Source organism: Staurois parvus, unplaced genomic scaffold, assembly GCF_062004578.1.
Source record: "Staurois parvus isolate SC_StPar_1 unplaced genomic scaffold, SC_StPar_1.0 ptg000025l, whole genome shotgun sequence".
Taxonomy (NCBI): Eukaryota; Metazoa; Chordata; class Amphibia; order Anura; family Ranidae; genus Staurois; species Staurois parvus.
This window is the reverse complement of record NW_028317821.1, coordinates 31,646,211-31,664,915: the sequence shown is the minus strand read 5'-3', so window position 1 is coordinate 31,664,915 and position 18,705 is coordinate 31,646,211. Positions and strand designations below refer to the sequence as shown.

At 40.8% G+C, this 18,705-nt stretch overlaps 1 protein-coding gene across 2 annotated transcripts in view; it reads left to right on the top strand.

The window, feature by feature from the left end:
• Nucleotides 1–18,705, top strand: part of NR2C1 (nuclear receptor subfamily 2 group C member 1) — a 58,593-nt gene that overhangs the window by 8,608 nt on the left and 31,280 nt on the right. For both annotated transcript variants that reach the window (XM_089652679.1, XM_089652680.1), the window contains exons 2-4: nt 5,867–5,994; nt 15,856–15,966; nt 18,148–18,378. In XM_089652679.1, coding sequence (XP_089508805.1) covers nt 5,941–5,994; nt 15,856–15,966; nt 18,148–18,378 — 396 coding nt within the window. In that variant the 5' untranslated portion in view covers nt 5,867–5,940. The remainder of the gene's footprint in view (nt 1–5,866; nt 5,995–15,855; nt 15,967–18,147; nt 18,379–18,705) is intronic.

The following is an 18,705-nucleotide window of genomic DNA, read 5'->3' as shown; positions in this document are numbered from 1 at the left end:
TGGCTGCATTAGTTTTCTTTTTTTTCTAGCCCACGTACACTTTGTGCAAGTACAAAGGAAATCTGTAGATCCTGATAGAAATCCTGAAATATCATACAAATGTCAAACAATCTTATTAGCCTTTCCATTTATCTTCTCTAAACTACAGGACCTTTCTTCCCCATGTAATATAGAAGAGAAGTAAAATATTTGTGGTGCAAATCTGTAGAGTTGCCTAGAGTGGAAACACTGCTCCTCTATAGATACAGTAGAGCAGGGGTAGGCAACTTTAAAGAGGTGGTGATCTACCTGAACAACATGGGAGCAGTCAAAGATCACCGCCTCCTCACCACTTGCTTTAACCACTTCCCGCCCGGTGAATGGCGGCCGGCAAAAACCTTTTCGGGTGGACGCCATATGGCGTCCTTTCGGCATGTGCAGTTTGCGCACCTGCAGAGCGTCCTTTCGGCATGTGCAGTTTGCGTGCCTGCAGAGCCGCGCAGCGGCGCAATCTGTCACCAGCCATATACTTCGGACACGGCCAATGACAGATCTGAGTACCAGCCCCGTTGCCGGTACCATGTGACCTGCTGTGACCAATCACAGCAGGTCGCATGACAGTTGTATATAATGGATGGCTTCATTCATGTCATCCATTGTATACTAGTGTGTCTAGCTGTGAATGGTCACAGCGATCACATGCACAAGCTGGGCCAATCACAGCCCAGCTGTGTCATGTGATTAGCCGTGGCCAAATCACAGCTAAGCACAAAAAAAAAAAACCCTGAATGAAACAATGTCAATCAGGTAAATGCTTTCTTATAGCAAAGTAATTCTTTGCTATAAGCAAATTGTGTAAAAAAAAAAAAAATCACTTCCCCAAAGTAGTACAATGTTACTATGGTAACATTGTACTACTTCGGTCATAGTGAAATATGAAAAAAAATCTTAAGAAAAAAAATGTAATAAATATATTTTTTTTTTCATACTGTCACCAGTCAGTGTCCCTTATCACCGCCATGCCAGTTATATGATGACGCTGTACTGCACTGGTGACAGTATGTAAAAAAAAAAAACAAAAAAAGTGAAAATAATTTTTTTTATTTTTTCATTTTCCGAAAAATTATGACAAAAAAAATACAACTTCAAAAAACTTAAGACATTAGATTGGCTGTCAGTACTTCAGGATTGATCAATATTCAGATGCCCCCCAACTGTCTGGACTCACTATTTAGCAACCTTATGATCCTGCTATTGGATTTGTAAGTGTGTTTTACCTTTCTGTATTATTGCACAAATAAATGACATACTACACTATCAGAGCTTTTGGGCCTGTGGCTCTCTTATTTGGAGGGAGCCCGGGCTTTTTGAAGGTGCTGGATTCCTCTTGGTCTCCTGTGGGTTGCTGACTGATTTGCTGGATTAATCCCCTCATTGGCTGATGTATATCTCTGGGATCCCCGTCCTGCTGTCCTGGGAACATGACATCTAGTGGCGAGAGTTAAGATGACATCATCCTCTGCAGTGGCTTCCTTTCAGAGCACCAGGAGTAGGTCTTAATTACTCCATGCTTCATATGCTGAGACATCTGGTTAGTGCAAGCTATTCTCAGTTTTTACATCACAAGAGTCACCTACTTCCCTCTGGTTTCTCAACCTTGGATTCATCACAGAAGTCACGAGCTCAATATTTCAATACTCTAATGTTTTGTTTTATTTTCATTATGAATCTTGCTTAATTTTAATTGAACTTATGCAATCAGGTTAATCTCTATATGAGCGCTGCATATTTTTTATCACATACTATCCGAAGTTCTTTGAGGTTTACTTTCTATGCTAGCGGCTCATTCAATTAATTTTCTCATCCATATATATATTGATTTACTCATCCGATTAAGTATTAGACACCTAGCGCTGTTGTACTTTATTCCAGATCTATACCATAGTTTGTGAACTCTATAACTTTCCTACAAACTAAAAAAATACATCCTAATTTGGGTTAATTTCACCAAAGACATGTAGCAGAATACATCTCGGCCTCAATTTATGAACAACAATTATTTATTTGCAAACTTTTATAACAGAAACAAAGAAGAGGTTTTTTTTTTTTCAAAATTTTTTTTGTTAATTTAGCAAAAAATAAAAACCCCAGCGGTGATTAAATGCCACCAAAAGAAAGTTCTAGTTGTGTGAAGAAAATGATAAAATTTTAGTTTGGGTACAATGTTGTATGACCGCGCAATTGTCATTCAAAGTGTGAGAGCGCTGAAACCTGAAAAATGGCCTGGGCAGGAAGGGGGTAAAAGTGCCCGGTATGAAAGTGGTTAAACCTCTAATTGCTGCACTACCATGTCACAGTCGTGTGCATTGCACAGCAATCATGGGTTTAAATCAGGTGGATGAGCCCTTAGTTGCATTTGGCATAAAGTTGGAGGGTGGAAAAACCCTGTGGTTGAGTTGTGGTTTTACTGCCCTCAATTCCGACCCCCTTTGGTTGTTGAAGCAGCAGTCAAAGGTGTAAATATACCACAGCAGGGATTACACCTCCTTTTGCTTTTGTTTGGTTGGTGCTACCGTCTGCCAGTCACGACTCATTCAAGTAAATGAGGCCACTCTGCAACTTTATTCTTCTGTGGGGTCCAAGGGGTTAAAGCAGGTGGTTACATAGTTAGTCTGGCTGAAAAAAGACAAAAGTACATCCAGTTCAACCATTCTTCTCCACCATTGATTCTCTCAGTTCTACCCCCTAGTATGTATGATGCATACATATTCTTAGCTCCCAAGTGCATAACCTTACATTTATCAACATTAAAGCTCATTTGCCACATAGTTGCCCAATTAAACAGTGCATTGAGGTCAGCTTGTAAGAGGTGGTAAAAAATCAACACAATGCTGCCTGCTTTAACTCCTTGTTTGCTGTACTGCACAAGGTTGCGGGGTACTTGCAGAGCGGCGTCATTCACTCAAATGGGTCATGCTTGGCAGGTGCTACGCCCACCAACCACGACAGAGCGTATGACTCCTGATGCGGCTGTGACGTGTACACCCCTGGCCACAGCAACTAAACGGGGTGCGGTTGGTGCAGAGGGAGGTAAAAGCACATCTTAGCTATGGAATTTTACCATCCCCAAACTGCAAATGTCCCTATTGACTTTAATGCAAAATCGCCCCTACTGACTTTAATGCAAAATTGCCAGCCACATTCATTAATTTTTTTAAAAAAGAAAAAACTGTTTGTTTTGGTTTTTGGCCAAGTGCTTCCTGAATTTTTGGTTTTGGCACCGAAATTTTCATTTCCATGCACCACTATTTACAAGTAGTCCCTCTGCATTCCACTTGTTTGATGCTTTGGGATGGCGGGTAAGCAAGCCCAGATCGCAATTTACTGGTTGCTGGCCCCTGCAGTAAAGTGACTGTAGTACAGGGAGTGTGTTACTGGTAGGATCACCAGGTGAAAATAAAATAAACATGGCCTTAGAGAAAAAGAAAAGAAAATGAATGCAGCCTCCACGTTTAAGTGTTGATAGGCTGTAAAATATTACATTTTTATTATTTGGTTTAGATATGTTTTCATTTTTGTGCTCTGGTTTTGCACTATAATAGGATGTTGCAGTTAAAAAGCTAAAGTGCTGATTCAGTAAGGCAACTAGTATTTTCAGAATCCAACAACAGCAGCTTTCACATTTCCCTCATTTAAGATTTACCTTCAGGGAAACCTGTGCCAAGAGAAATATTGTACTTGCCATTACCGACCTCTGTTTCTGAAAATGCTAGTTGCCTAGCCAGTATGCTAATCTCATAGCTTCAGTATTTCCCAGGTTACCTGTCAGAGCAAGTAAACAAATGCGGAGTTCTGACTTCATTGGCTACATGCATGTTCTACGCTGGTAACTCCGAAAGTATTGAAGTTAGAGGATCAGGCAAGACTCCCAGGCTTTCTTAAAGCGGTTGTAAACTGCGTAAAAAAAAAAAACCCTGCAAGTATACATCGCATACTAGCATATTATGTAAGACTTACCTTAAAATGAAGCCCTCCAGCGGCGCGCTGTCACCGTTGTAGAAGCTTCCATCTTTGCCCGGTCTTCCTTCCAGGTTCGCGAGCTCCGGCCACCTGGCGATGATGTCACTCTCACGCATGCGCACAGGAATCTTGGGACACAGCACAGTGCTCTGAAGGAACGGCATGGGTATGCTGTTCCTTCAGAGCACATATGTCGGCTGTAGAAAAACCTGAATATCTCCTAAACGCTGCATGTTGCAGTAATTTTACCCATGGGTAAGCTTTGTTATAAGCGTACCTGTAGGTAACAATGAACAAAGTGGCTTTACTATCACTTTAAAGCGCCACCACAAAAAAATAAAATTGGGTCCCTGCAGGTTTAAGTCAAAATATACTAGTATGCACTGCACATTATGACAGACTTACCTGGACACAGAGCCCTCCACCACAGCGATGTCACTGCTCCTGGACGCATTCATCTTCACCCGGTCTTCCTTCTGGATATTTGGACTTCAGCTGTATGAATGGCCGGGGCACGTTGGATCCCCATCATGGAGCTCTGAACGTACAGCAGGGTATTCCATCCCTTCGGAGCTCTTGCGCCAGTGACATCGCCAGCTAAATGCTGTGTGAATATCCCGTAAACAGTGCAAGTTTATGAGTTATTCACTGTACCTACAGATAAGCCCTATAGGCTTTACCTGCAGGTACAAGTTAAAAAGCTGACTTTCTTCCATTTTAAAGGGGTCAATAATGTAAATCTCTGTATTTATTTCATCACAGGATTTTTTTTTTGCATAGTTCAACTTTTTCACGTGTCATGTAAGTGCAGCCCTTTTTTATAGTAGTAAAAAAACCTTTGGTTTTTTGAAAATAAAAGTGAAGACTTCATTCTCATTGCATTTGGCATGCCCCAAACATTTTAGCATGGTCACAGGTCTGGGTGTGCGGCTACATTTTACTACAGAAATATATGATAGTAATAAAAAATACTTCTTCTGTGGAATTGTGTCCTGAGGCCAGAGGCTTTTGGTCCCATAGATATTCTTAGGGCTGTAATGCATAGGTGCTGCCAGGACAGCAAAGACTTGCACTGGGTGTAAAAAAAAAACTCCCTCTGTGGAGGGAGTTATGTTAAGGGCCAGTTTGTACTATCATGTTAGAAAATACACACAGGTGTAATGCAATTTTGGCATTTTTTAAATTATTTGTGTTTAAATATACTGCAATGCAAGGTGCAATTTGCTTGTGTTTTCATGTGTTTTCTCCCTGAAGGCACATATAGACATGTGACTTGAATAATGAAGTGCATTGATCAAAACGCATATTGCATTTTCTCAATGCATTGCTATTGATTTTAATGTATTGCATGATTTTACCAAAGCAGGCAGTCAGGTATTTTTAAAAATGCAACACACTCATGTTGAGAGCTTCATAGATAAAAACTGTTACTAGTTTTCATGCACTCTTTGTTCACTGTGATCTGTGTTGTAAAGCACATAAAATGCAGGGATGTGAACCGTCCCTATAAGCCTGAATAAGAATTTAAAGTAGTTGATGCTTGGAATAGACTTCCAGCAGGTAGCGAGTCAGTCAACAGTAAGCATCTTCAAACATGCTTGGGGCAAACATAAATCTATACTCAGACAAAAAAAAAATTACAGAAACATGTTTAAATTAAAATAAAGGGCAGACTCGATGGGCCACTAGGCATCCTTTTTTTTTTTTCTGCCTTCACTTTTCTATGTTTCTATGTAACACATAAATTGCACACTCTACTATTTGTAAAAATGTAACCAGATGTGGAAAATAACTGCTTGTTTTATTTTTGTTTATTACATTTTAAATATCAAGAAGTAATAGATGTTTTTATTTTTTATTTTAATAGGCTTCAGTTGGACCAAAAACTGGACTCCTTAAACACCTTCCTTCCTCCCAGGGATACCATTCTAAAGACAGGTCATGGCATCTATAGAAGAAATAGCCCACCAGATTATTGAGCAGCAAATGGGGGAGGTAAGTTAAACGCTACAACAATACAGTACTGTACACATTTAACCACTTGAGTCCCCAGGCCTTTTACTTTCTAAAACCACTTGAGTCCCAGAGTATTTTTTTGCCAATGTTTCAGCTCTGAATGTTGTACCTTTTTATCGCTTGTATTCTACCATGATCATACATTGTCTGATTGGCTGAGTTGGAGTTTGTTAAATCTTCTGCCTGCCAATCAACATCTCTGCTTCAGCCAATCAGAGGAAGCTTTGTATTCTTTCATAAACTACAAAGCTCACTGTGCATGGCTGAGCGTTCAGCCCGACTCAGAACCGGAAGTTTCCATCCCAGTGCCGAAACACAGTATTGTATACCGTACTGTATGTAGCTGAGGACACCTACAGTTTATACTGCATCTCTTAGTGAAGGTAATAATTTGTTTGGACTAGCTTGAGCTAAGCAAAATATCTAAACTTCATTAAAAGCTGGACATCAGCTTTAAGTGTGCCTAAAAAGCTACAGGGCCTCCTTTTACTGTAATCTAGTAAGTATGGCTACCTTCACTTTGAAGAGTTTCCTAAAATGTGGCATATTCAATATTGAAGGCGGTTGCCCTTCCTTCATAATTGGATAATATATGGAGTACGGCAATACATAGGAATATATTTCAGATGATTCAGTGAAATTCCAACATACTGAGCAGCAATGATCATTTTCATGTTATAAATGCAAACCGTTGTTTAGTACACATTTATTTTACTGTAAAAAGCGATAGTAAAGCGCACCAAAAAAAAAAAAAGTGGGCTCCTGCGGGATAATGTCATAATGTACTTGGTAGAGGAGCAGGGCTTTGCTTTCATGCCAGCACTATCTTCTGATGACTGGCGGTGTAATGATAAAAGCTGAAGAAATGGATGAAGCACAGATCCACAGAATGTTACTGATAATCATTTTTAGTTTTGATAGAAGATTTCATGGAAATAGAAAAGATCATATCTTTCTCTACATGGGCACTCCCTTGTTTGTGCAATCAATTTAACCTCTTCCCGACCGCCCTATATTAGTAATACTGCTACAGGACGGCACGGGTGCGCAAAATCACGTGTATATATACATGATTTTGCATTTCCTAGTGTGTAACGTGCGCTCCCTACCTGCGCCGCCATTCGCGACCACGACTGTCAATCACCGGGTCCCAGCCGGTAATTACTCGCCGGCGCCTGGTAATTTCTGGAGATCTCCGACCGGGAGGAGAACTGTTTTGTTTACTAACAGTTCTCCTCCCTGTCAGCTTGGGCACACTGCTCTGGATGACTGTGCACAGCTATCCAGAGTAGTGTGCTTACAGGGAAGCACCAACACACCACCACATAGTAAAACACTCTCTACACACAGTTGACCCTTTGATCGACCCTCATGTTAACCCCTTCCTGCCCAGTGCCATTAGTACAGTGCCAGTGCTTTTTTTTTTTTTTAGCACTGATCACTGTATTGGGTGTTATTGGAGATGTCAGTGACACCAAGTCATTTCTCCCCCAGTGCCTGAATGTCCTGCTATAAGTCGCTGATCACCGCCATTATTAGTAAAAAAAAAAAAAAATAATAATAATAATTCCAGTATATATACTGCCATTTGTAAATGTTATAACTTTCATGTAAATCAATTAATTTACACATATTGGGATTTTTTTTTCTAGCAAAGACATGTAGCAGAATACATTTTGGCGTAAATTTATGACAAAATGTTATATTTTTTACATTTTTTTACTGGACATGTTTAATAGTAAAAAGTGAAAAATATTGTTTTTTTTTCTCCAAATTGTCGGTCTTTTTTTTAAATTTATAGCATGACCGCGCAATTGTCAGTTAAAGTAACGCAGTGCTGTAACACAAAAATGGCCTGTCAGGAAGGGGGGTAAATCCTCAGGAGGGCAAGTGGCTAAAAGGTTTTGGAAGGATTTGCATTTAAATTACCTTTTTGGTTTTTTTTTACAGCTGCACCCTCCACCGAGCAAAGCTTTTATAATTGCATCTCAATTGGAATTGCTTATCCTTTAACTAATATAAAATAATTAAAAAAACAACCTGCTTTATGAAGCACTGTGCCATGCATTTATGATAGTTTATACAGCAAGGCAATTGTAAATAAACGCAATATTAATGCAGTATTTCACGCACAAGCTTAACGACTTGCCCTCCTAAGGATTTACCCCCCTTCCTGACCTGGCCATTTTTTGCATTATGGCGCTGTGTTACTTTAACTGACAATTGCACGGTCATGCAACGCTGCACCCAAATGAAATTTACGTCCTTTTTTGCCCACGAATTGATCTTTCTTTGGTATTTGATCGTATGTACGTTTTTTGATTTTTTTTTTGTGCTATTATAAAAAAAAAAAAACTGACAATTTTGGGAAAAAAACAATATTTTTGACTTTTTGCTATTAAACATGTCCAGTAAAAAAATTTAAAAAATCTAATTTCTTCATAAATTTAGGCCAAAATGTATTCTGCTACATGTCTTTACTAAAACAAAAATCCCAATACGTGTAAATGAATTGGTTTACGTGAAAGTTTTAGCGTTTACAAATGGGAGTATATATACTGGGATTTTTTTTTTGTTTACTAATTATGGCGACGATCAGTGACTTATAGCGAGACTGCGGTGGGCATTCTGACACTGGAGGGAGCTAACTTGGTGTCACTGACATCCCCAGTGACACCAATACAGTGTTCAGTGCTAAAATAAAAGCACTGACACTGTACTAATAGCACTGGGAAGGAAGGGGTTAACATGAGGGGCGATCAAAGGGTTAAATGTGTGCTGGGAGTGTTTTACTGGGGGGCGGTGTGTTGGTGCTTCACTGTAAGCACACTGCTTTGGATGGCTGTGCTGTGCCCTTTACAAAATAATCTAGAGTGGGTGACTGGGGACAAAGAGAAGGCAAATTTATTAAATACCTTCTTCAGCTCTGTGTATACAAAGGAGCATGGGGGAGCTCTTGTCCATAATGGGCATGGTATTGACACAGCTCCAGATGATCCACATTGGCTCACAGTTGATATGATCCAAAAATATTTAGACAGAATAAAGGTGAATAAAGCACCTGGACCGGATGGCATACACCCATAGGTCCTTAAAGAATTGAGCTCTGTCATTTAAAATTTTTAGGGAATCTTTAACTGCTGGCATAGCACCACTGGATTGGTGTAAGGCCAATGTGGTGCCAATATATAAAAAGGGGTCAAAATCTTTACCAAGTAATTATAGACCTGTTAGTTTAACTTTTATAGTTGGGAAGATACTGGAGAGTTTAATAAAAGACCAAATAGATAAGTTCTTGTTGGAAAAAAATATTTTAAGCAACAGACAGCAAAGATTCATGAAAAACAAACCTGATTTCTTTTTATGAGGGGGTGAGCAAAACCTTGGACGAAGGGGTGGCGGTGGACATGGTATACTTGGATTTTGCAAAAGCGTTTGACACAGTTCCCCACACACGGCTAATGTGTAAGGTAAAATCTACAGGCTTGGAAAAATCTGTATGTAAATGGATAAAAAACTGTCTAAAAGATCGTATTCAGAGTAGCGGTTAATGATTCATACTCTGAATGGTCTAGGGTTGTCAGTGGTGTACCCCAAGGTTCACTGTTGGGACCCTTACTGTTTAATACACCGTATTTTTTGTTACATAAGACGCACTTTTTCCCCCCCCAAAAAAATCGGGGGAAATGTCTGTGCGTCTTATGGAGCAAATATGCGGTGGCCGGCCCAGTATTCCCCCCGTCGCCGCCACCGTGTTAGAATATCAGGCCGGCCACTCGGCTCTTCTGTGCAGCAGAAGCTGCTCCTTGGTCCTACCTGTTCCTCGGTCCAGCGGTGACCTCATCACAGCTGGTTTCACCGGTCGTCTTCTCCCCTTGGCGCTGGCATCTTTAGTGTGGACACTCGGCTGTGACACCATGCGCGTGAAACGCTGCGCTTTGTGAATGGCCCCATAGTTTTCTGGGACCAGTCACGTGTCCCAGAAGACTATGGGGGAGAGAGGCGATCGCAGTGGGAGTGGTTACCTGTCAAATTCGGGTACCCGCTCCCCAAAGGTCCGCAGTCTCTGGTCATCTCCTGTACTGTGTCCGCAGTCTCTGGTCATCTCCTGTACTGTGTCCGCAGTCTCTAGTCATCTCCTGTACTGTGTCCGGAGTCTCTGGTCATCTCCTGTACTGTGTCCGCAGTCTCTGGTCATCTCCTGTACTGTGTCCGCAGTCTCTAGTCATCTCCTGTACTGTGTCCGGAGTCTCTGGTCATCTCCTGTACTGTGTCCGCAGTCTCTGGTCATCTCCTGTACTGTGTCCGCAGTCTCTGGTCATCTCCTGTAGTATGTCCGCAGTCTCTGGTCATCTCCTGTACTGTGTCCGCAGTCTCTGGTCATCTCCTGTACTGTGTCCGCAGTCTCTGGTCATCTCCTGTACTGTGTCCGCAGTCTCTGGTCATCTCCTGTACTGTGTCCGCAGTCTCTGGTCATCTCCTGTACTGTGTCCGCAGTCTCTGGTCATCTCCTGTACTATGTCCGCAGTCTCTGGTCATCTCCTGTACTATGTCCGCAGTCTCTGGTCATCTCCTGTACTGTGCCCGCAGTCTCTGGTCATCTCCTGTACTATGTCCGCAGTCTCTGGTCATCTCCTGTACTATGTCTGCAGTCTCTGGCCATCTCCTGTACTATGTCTGCAGTCTCTGGTCATCTCCTGTACTGTGTCCGCAGTCTCTGGTCATCTCCTGTACTGTGTCCGCAGTCTGGTCATCTCCTGTACTGTGTCCGCAGTCTCTGGTCATTTCCTGTACTGTGCCTGCAGTCCATTGGTTCAGAATATTTATTTTCTTGTTTTCCTCCTCCTAAAACCTAGGTGCGTCTTCTGGTAGGTGTGTCTTATGGAGCGAAAAATACAGTATTTATAAACAATATAGGGTCTGGGATTAAAAATACCATTTCAGTCTTTGCAGATGACACCAAGCTGTGCAGTGGAATAACGTCCTTACAGGATGTCTTCAATTTACAAGCCGACCTCAATGCACTGTTTAATTGGGCAACTATGTGGCAAATGAGGTTTAATGTTGATAAATGTAAGGTTATGCACTTGGGAGCTAAGAATATGCATGCATCATACATACTAGGGGGGTACAACTGGGGGAATCAATGGTGGAGAAGGATCTGGGAGTTTTGGTAGATCACAAGCTTAATAATGACATGCAATGCCAAGCTGCTGTTTCTAAAGTGAGCAAAATCCTCTCTTGTATTAAAAGAGGTATAGACTCCAGAGAGAGAGATATCATATTACCCCTGTACAAATCATTAGTAAGACCTCATCTGGAATATGCAGTTCAGTTTTGGGCACCACTTCACAAAAAGAACATTGGGGAACTGGAGAAAGTGCAGAGAAGGGCAACTAAACTGATACAAGGCATGGAGGAGCTCAGCTATGAGTAAGGATTAGAGGAACTGAAATTATTCGCTCTTGAGAGGAGATTAAGGTGGATATGATCAACATGTATAAATACATCAGTGGTTCATATAGTGAACTCGGTGTAGAGTTATTCACCCTGAGGTCATCACAGAGGGCAAGGGGGCACTCTCTTCATCTGGAGGAAAAGAAATTTAATCTCTAAACACTGAAAGGTACTAACATTTATAGGTAAAGTTGAACCAGGGAATATCCGATTGCCTCTTGAGGGATCAGGAAGGAATTGTTTTCCGCTGCATGAGCAAATTGGATGGTGCGTTGCTGGTTTTTTTTTTTTTTTTTTTGCCTTCCTCTGGTTCAACTGTGGGTATAGCATTATAACTTCTTTTTTTTTTTAATGGTTTTTTTTAATGTAAATATGTAAATTACACGGTAATGCAACACTGCACCCAAATGAAGATTACATACTTTTTTTTTCCCACGAATTGAGCTTTTTTTCGGTGGTATTTGATCGGCTATACGGTTTTTTATTTTTTGCGCTATAAGCAAAAAAAGACCAACAATTTTGAGAAAAAATACAATATTTTGGACTTTTTGCTATTAAACCTGTCTAGTAAAAAAAATTTTAAAAATCTAATTTCGCCATAAATTTAGGCAGAAAATGTATTCTGCGACATATCTTAGCTAAAAAAAAAATCCCAATACGTGTAAATTAATTGGTTTACGTGAAAGTTATAGCGTTTACAAATGGCGGTATAGATACTGGGGTTTTTTTTTCTGCTAGTAATGGCGGCGATCAGCAACTTATAGCGGGACTGCAGCGGACATTCTGACACTAGGGGGGGGGGGGGGACTAGCTTGGTTTCTGTACTAATGACACTGGGCAGGAAGGGGTTAATGTGAGGGGTGATCAAAGGGTTAACTAAGTGCTGGGAGTGTTTTACAGGGGGCGGGGGTGTGTGCTTTACTGTAGGCACACTGCTCGGGGTGGCTGTGATGTGCACAGCCATCTCAAGCAGTGTGCTCGAGTCGACAAAACAGTCTTCCTCCCCATCGGTGACTGTCGGGTAATTATTAAGCGGGACCCGGTGATTGACATCCACTGCGCGGGTAGGGCGTGCGGTACGCGCATGCCACCCCTACCTGGAATTTCAAAATCACATATATGATTTTGCGCACAGGTGCTTCCCTGTAGCAGTATATCTGCTATAGGGTGGTCCTTAAGCGGTTAATGTTGCTGTAAGCCTCTTGGCCGCCTCCCAGACCAGTTTTCTACTTGTCTTTTCATCAATTTTGGAGGGAAGTCCAGTTCTTGGTAATGTCATTGTTATGCCATATTTTCTTCATTTGATGATGACTGTCTTCACTGTGTTCCATGGTATACAGTGAAGGAAATAAGTATTTGATCCCCTGCTGATTTTGAATGTTTGCCCACTCACAAAGAAATGATCAGTCTAAAAATTGAATTGTAGTTGTATTGTAACACTGAGAGACAGAATAGCAACAAAAAATTCAAAAGATATGCATGTCTAACAAATTATGCACTGATTTGCATGTTCATGAGAGAAATAAGTATTTGATCCCTTATCATTCAGCAGGATTTCTGGCTACCAGGTGTCTTTCATACAGGTAACAAGCTGAGATTAGAAACAGCCTCTTAAAGGGATTGCTGCTAATCTAATTTTGTTACCTGTATAAAAGACACTTGTCCACAGGATCAAACAATCAGATTCCAAACTCTCCACCATGGCAAAGACCAAAGAGCTGTCCAAGGATGTCAGGGACAAGATTGTAGACCTACACAAGGCTGGACTGGGCTACCAAACTATCGCCAAGCAGCTTGGTGACAAGGTGACAACAGTTGGTGCAATCAATCACAAATGGAAGAAATACAAAACAACTGTCAGTCTCCCTAGGTATGGTGCAGCATGCAAGATCTCACCTCGTGGGGTCTCAATGATCATGAGAACAGTGAGGAATTATCCCAGAACTACACGTGAGGATCTGGTCAATGATCTCCAGGCAGCTGGGACCGCAGTCACCAAGAAAACAATTGGTAACACACTACGCCGACAAGGATTGAAATCCTGCAGTGCCCGCAAGGTCTCTCTGCTCAAGAAAGCACATGTCCAGGCCCATCTGAAGTTTGCCACTGAACATCTGAATAATGCAGAGGAGGACTGGTTGAAAGTGTTGTTGTCAGATGAGACCAAAATCGAGCTCTTTGGCATCAACTCAACTCTCTGTGTTTGAAGGAGGAGGAATGCTGCCTATGAACCCAAGAACACCATCCCAACTGTCAAGCATGGTGGTGGAAACATTCTGCTTTGGGGGTGTTTTTCTGCTAAGGGGACAGGACAGCTGCAACGCATCAAAGGGACGATGGAAGGGGCAATGTACCGTCAAATCTTGGGTGAGAAACGTCTTCCCTCAGCCAGGGCATTGAAAATGGATCGTGGATGGGTTTTCCAGCATGACAATGGCCCAAAACACACGGCCAAGGCAACAAAGGAGTGGCTCAAGAAGAAGCACATTAAGGTGTTCGAGTGGCCTAGACCTTAATCCAATTGAAAATCTGTGGAGGCAGCTGAAAGTTCGAGTTGCCAAACGTCAGCCACCAAACCTTAATGACTTGGAGAGGATCTGCCAAGAGGAGTGGGCCAAAATCCCTCCTGAGATGTGTGCAAACCTGATGGCCAACTACAGGAAATGTCTGACCTCTGTGATTGCCAACAAGGGATTTGCCACCAAGTACTAAGTCATGTTTTGTGAAGGGGATCAAATACTTATTTCCCTCATGAACATACAAATCAGTACATAATTTGTTAGACATGCATTTTGTTTGAATTTTTTGTTGCTATTCTGTCTCTCAGTGTTACAATACACCTCCCATTCGATTTTTAGACTGATCATTTCTTTGTGAGTGGGCAAACATTCAAAATCAGCAGGCGATCAAATACTTATTTCCTTCACTGTATCTAATGCCTTGGAAATACTTTTGTACCCTTCTCCTGACTGATACCTTTAACAATGAGATCTCTCTAATGCTTTGGAAGCTCTCTGCGGACCATGGCTTTTGCTGTAGGATGTGACTAAGAAAATGTCACGAAAGACCTACTAGAACAGCTGAACTTTATTTGTAGTTAATCAGAGGCACCTTAAATGATGGCAGCTGTGTACTGACTCCTATTTAACATGATTGTGAAGGTGATTGCTTAATTCTGAACACAGTTATCTCCCCAGTTATAAGAGGGTGTGCATACTTGTGCAACCACAAGATTTCAATTTGTTTTTCAATTGAGTTGTACAATTTAAAGGTCACATAATAGGTGGAAAAAGTTCTGAAATTATGTGGCTCATTTTTTTTACATCACAGAAACCTGATGTTTTAATAGGGGTGTGTAGACTTTTTATATCCACTATATATATATATATAGCAAATGTATGTGTTTTATGTCCTATTTAATTAGAATAAATAAAATAACCTGCTTATCACAAATATGCACAATACAATAATTTGTGCATGTAGTAAAAGGAAACCTGTCACGAAAAGCTTAGAGGCAACCAATGCTGACCCTTTATCAAAATGCTCATTCCCTGTACGTCTGGAGACTCTGCCCAGTAAAAAATATGCATATCAAAAATTTTGGCTTCTAGTTGTTGCATACTTGTTCAAGTCAGTAACTAAAAATGGTTATTGGGTGTCTTCCTGTTTTCTCAGTGGTATGGTCTGTCTCATGTTGTTGCTACAGTCTCAGGAAGAGTACCAGAACATGAAGACATTAAAGTGGTTCTAATAGATTTTTTTTTCCCTTAAAATAAGACATGTTATACTTACCTGTTCTGTGCAATGGTATTGCATCAAGCTGCCCCATACCTCCTTTTCTGGGGTCCTCCTACCAGTACTCTCTGCTCCTCCTCTTCTGTGTGTACCCCCATAGCAATCTGTGTGCTTTGGGGGTACACATGTGGGTTCACTCCTGAGTCCGGCTGTGTGCATCCATAAGAGACAGTGCGGCTTGGCCACACTCTCCTCTTATGATTTAGATGACAGCAGCAAGAACTCCCGCTGCTGCTGCAGACAGGCACAGTGCTGCATTGAGAGAAGACTCAGGTAAGTGTTTGGAGGAGGGGGGGGTTGGGGGTAGGGCAAGGGGTGATACAAATATTGGAATTTGTTTTTAACCTGAATGTGTGGAATGCATTAATGTGAAAAATTTTTTGATTTTTGATCTACTTTAAAGTAAACTCGCCATTAACTTGGGCAATGCAAACTGTCCGTATAATGACAACCATGTAAGCAGAATATTCTTTTAGTTTTGTGTTGATTCTGTTTTTGATTAAACGAAAATAAATTTTTAAAGGAATGTTAAGAATATAGAGAAAATGTCAGCACTCTAGTTATATACAAAATTGGTTGTACTTTCAGCTTTCTCGCACTCAGACAGAAGTGACACATACAGCCCTGATGGATGGAAGTACCCAAAGAATACAGCTTATTCCCTCAGATTCCAGTGTTACCTTACCTCAGCGAATACAGGTGTGTCTAAAGAGCACATTACATATCATATCACTTTTTTCAGCAGGTAAAGCCTTCAGACACATTTTGCATTTGTCAGGCATAGGGGTGGCTCCTTGTAAGCTGACCATAAGACAGCCCATATAACATAGCACCACTCTCAACAAGCTACTCTAAATAAACTTATAATTCCAAGAGGAAAAGTTTTTTTCATTTTCATCATAATATTTTAAACAAATGAATCAAAGTCTAAAGATCAGCTTGGCTTAATAGGACCTTAAATCTCACAACTTAAAGGAAGATGGAGTGGGTTTTAGTGTTTGGAGCTTTGAGCTTTGAGGAACGTGACATCACATTCACACGACTTTATTCATTAAAATGTGTTCTCCTAACACATGACTCCACTGACATGTTTTAGCCTCCTTTTATTCTGATTGTGAGAAATTTACTAAAACTGGAGCAGACATTCTGCCCGCTCCACAAGCTGTGCATGGCAACTAATCAGCTTTTAGTTGTAATTTGCAAAGCTGAACTGAACAAACTGAAATTAGAAGCAAATTGGTTGCCATGCAGCCAGCTGCTCCAGATTCTGTCTGCTCCAGATTCTGTCTGCTCCAGATTTAGTAAATTGTATTTTATTTTTTTCATTGTACAGGTAGATAGCAGACACTCCAAGTGAAAAGTGAAAGATAATACTAGAAGTATGTCCTTTGTGTATATTGTAATGAGAGTTAATAAGTAGTTGAAAATAGTTATTTAGTAGTTGAAAATATATGGTGCTATGGATGGTGCTGTATGTGCTTGCACAGTTTGTGAGTATCTATGGACATTTTAAGAATGGAGGAAACCGCATATGCTAATGACATCAGTTTCTTCTTTCTTCCCTCTACTTAGAACTCATCCTTCAGGACTGGCGAATTGGGTACTTTGAACAAGCATAGACCTAAAATGTCAACTTAAAGTAATAAATTGTCTTTTGTTGCCTTATTCAATAAGTAGAACCAGAATAGTTGCGATATCAGTGTTTGAAACACACAAAATCACTACAACCTATAATAGAGGTAGCTAGTTAACAAACTATGCAGGTTCAAGTCGTGTGTGATATATATATATATATATATATATATATATATATATATTATATTTTGGTAGCAGATCCTGAAAACTGCAAGGTGGGACCTCCAAGGATTGTACTTGATTTTCAAGCACATCCCACAAATGCTCAATTGGATTGAGACCTGCAGAATTTGGAGGCATCTCAAACTTCTTGTTGTGTTCCTTAGACCGTTCTTGAATTCATCATTTCCATTGCTCCTGTGGTCCAGATCTGATGCTCACATACCCATTGTAGGCATTTTTGGCTGTGCACACAGGTCAGCTTGTCACACTGACTGGTATGCGGCTACGCAGCCCCATCAGCAGCAAACTGTAATGCACTGTGTTCTAACCGCTTTCTATTGGAACCAGCATTAACTTTTTCAGCAGTTTGAGGTACAGTACCTTTTCTTGGAAGGGGCTACATGTGCCAGCCTTCGTTCCCCACATGCATCTATAGGCCTTAGCCACCCATGGCCCTGTTGCCAGTTTGCCAGTTTCCCTTTCTTGGACTACTTTTGGTAGGTCCTGACCACTGCAGACCAGGAACATCCCACAAGAGCTGCAGTTTTAGACATACCCTGACCCAGTCATCTAGCCCTAGTCAGAGTTGCACAAATCCTCACGCTTGCCTCTCTTTCTGATGTCAACTTCAGGGACAACATATTCACTTGCTACTTAATATATCGCACCCACTTCCAGATGGCTTTGTAATGAGATAATCAATGTTATTCACTTTACCTGTCAATGGTTCAATGATCATAATGTTAAGACGTGCGTGATTGACATATACACTAAAGATGCAGTAGGTGCAAAGGGAGATTATGAGTTTTTGGGTGAATTTCTTAAAACTGGAGTAGACAGAATCTGATTCACTTCTGGCTTACATCTTTAACGCTTAACTGAAGTATCTGAATGGTTGCCATGCACAGCTGCTCCAAATGTACTAAGTTCTTCCTACTGTGGTTAATTTGTGCAGTGGAGGAAAATGTGTAGTAATACTCCCTAGTTTTTCTCTACCTGTTATCATTTTATATGTATTTGTGATGATCTGTTATCAACCGCTTTAAAAGAAAGCTATCTTCTTTTTTTTTTTTGCTCTATCAGTTTGTTACAGATCAACAGACTGGACAGAAGATTCAAATTGTAACAGCACTTGATCAGAGTGGTACAAGTAAAAGGTTTATCTTGACTAATCATGATAGCTCATCCCCGAGCAAAGTAATCCTTGCCAGACAAGAACCCAGTCAGGGTAAAGTGTATTTAACGACTCCTGATGCAGCCGGTGTCAATCAGCTCTTTTTCTCAAGCCCGGAAGTTTCTACACAGCACATTCAGGTGTGTACTTCTAAAATATGCTATAATGTGCAATTCCCCAAGTGAACACTTTGTATGCAAATTTTACTAATATTCTTTTGAGGCTCTTGTATAACAAAAGTAAAATATGTTAGGAACCATTAACCACTTGCTCTCCTGAGGATTTACCCCCCTTCCTGACCAGGCTATTTTTTGCTTTACTTTAGCTGACAATTTCGCAGTCATGGAACGCTGCACCCAAATGAAATTTACGTCCTTTTTTTCCCACAAATTGAGCTTTGTTTCTGTGGTATTTGATCGCCTGTGCGTTTTTTATATTTTGCACTATAAGCAAAAAAAGACTGACAA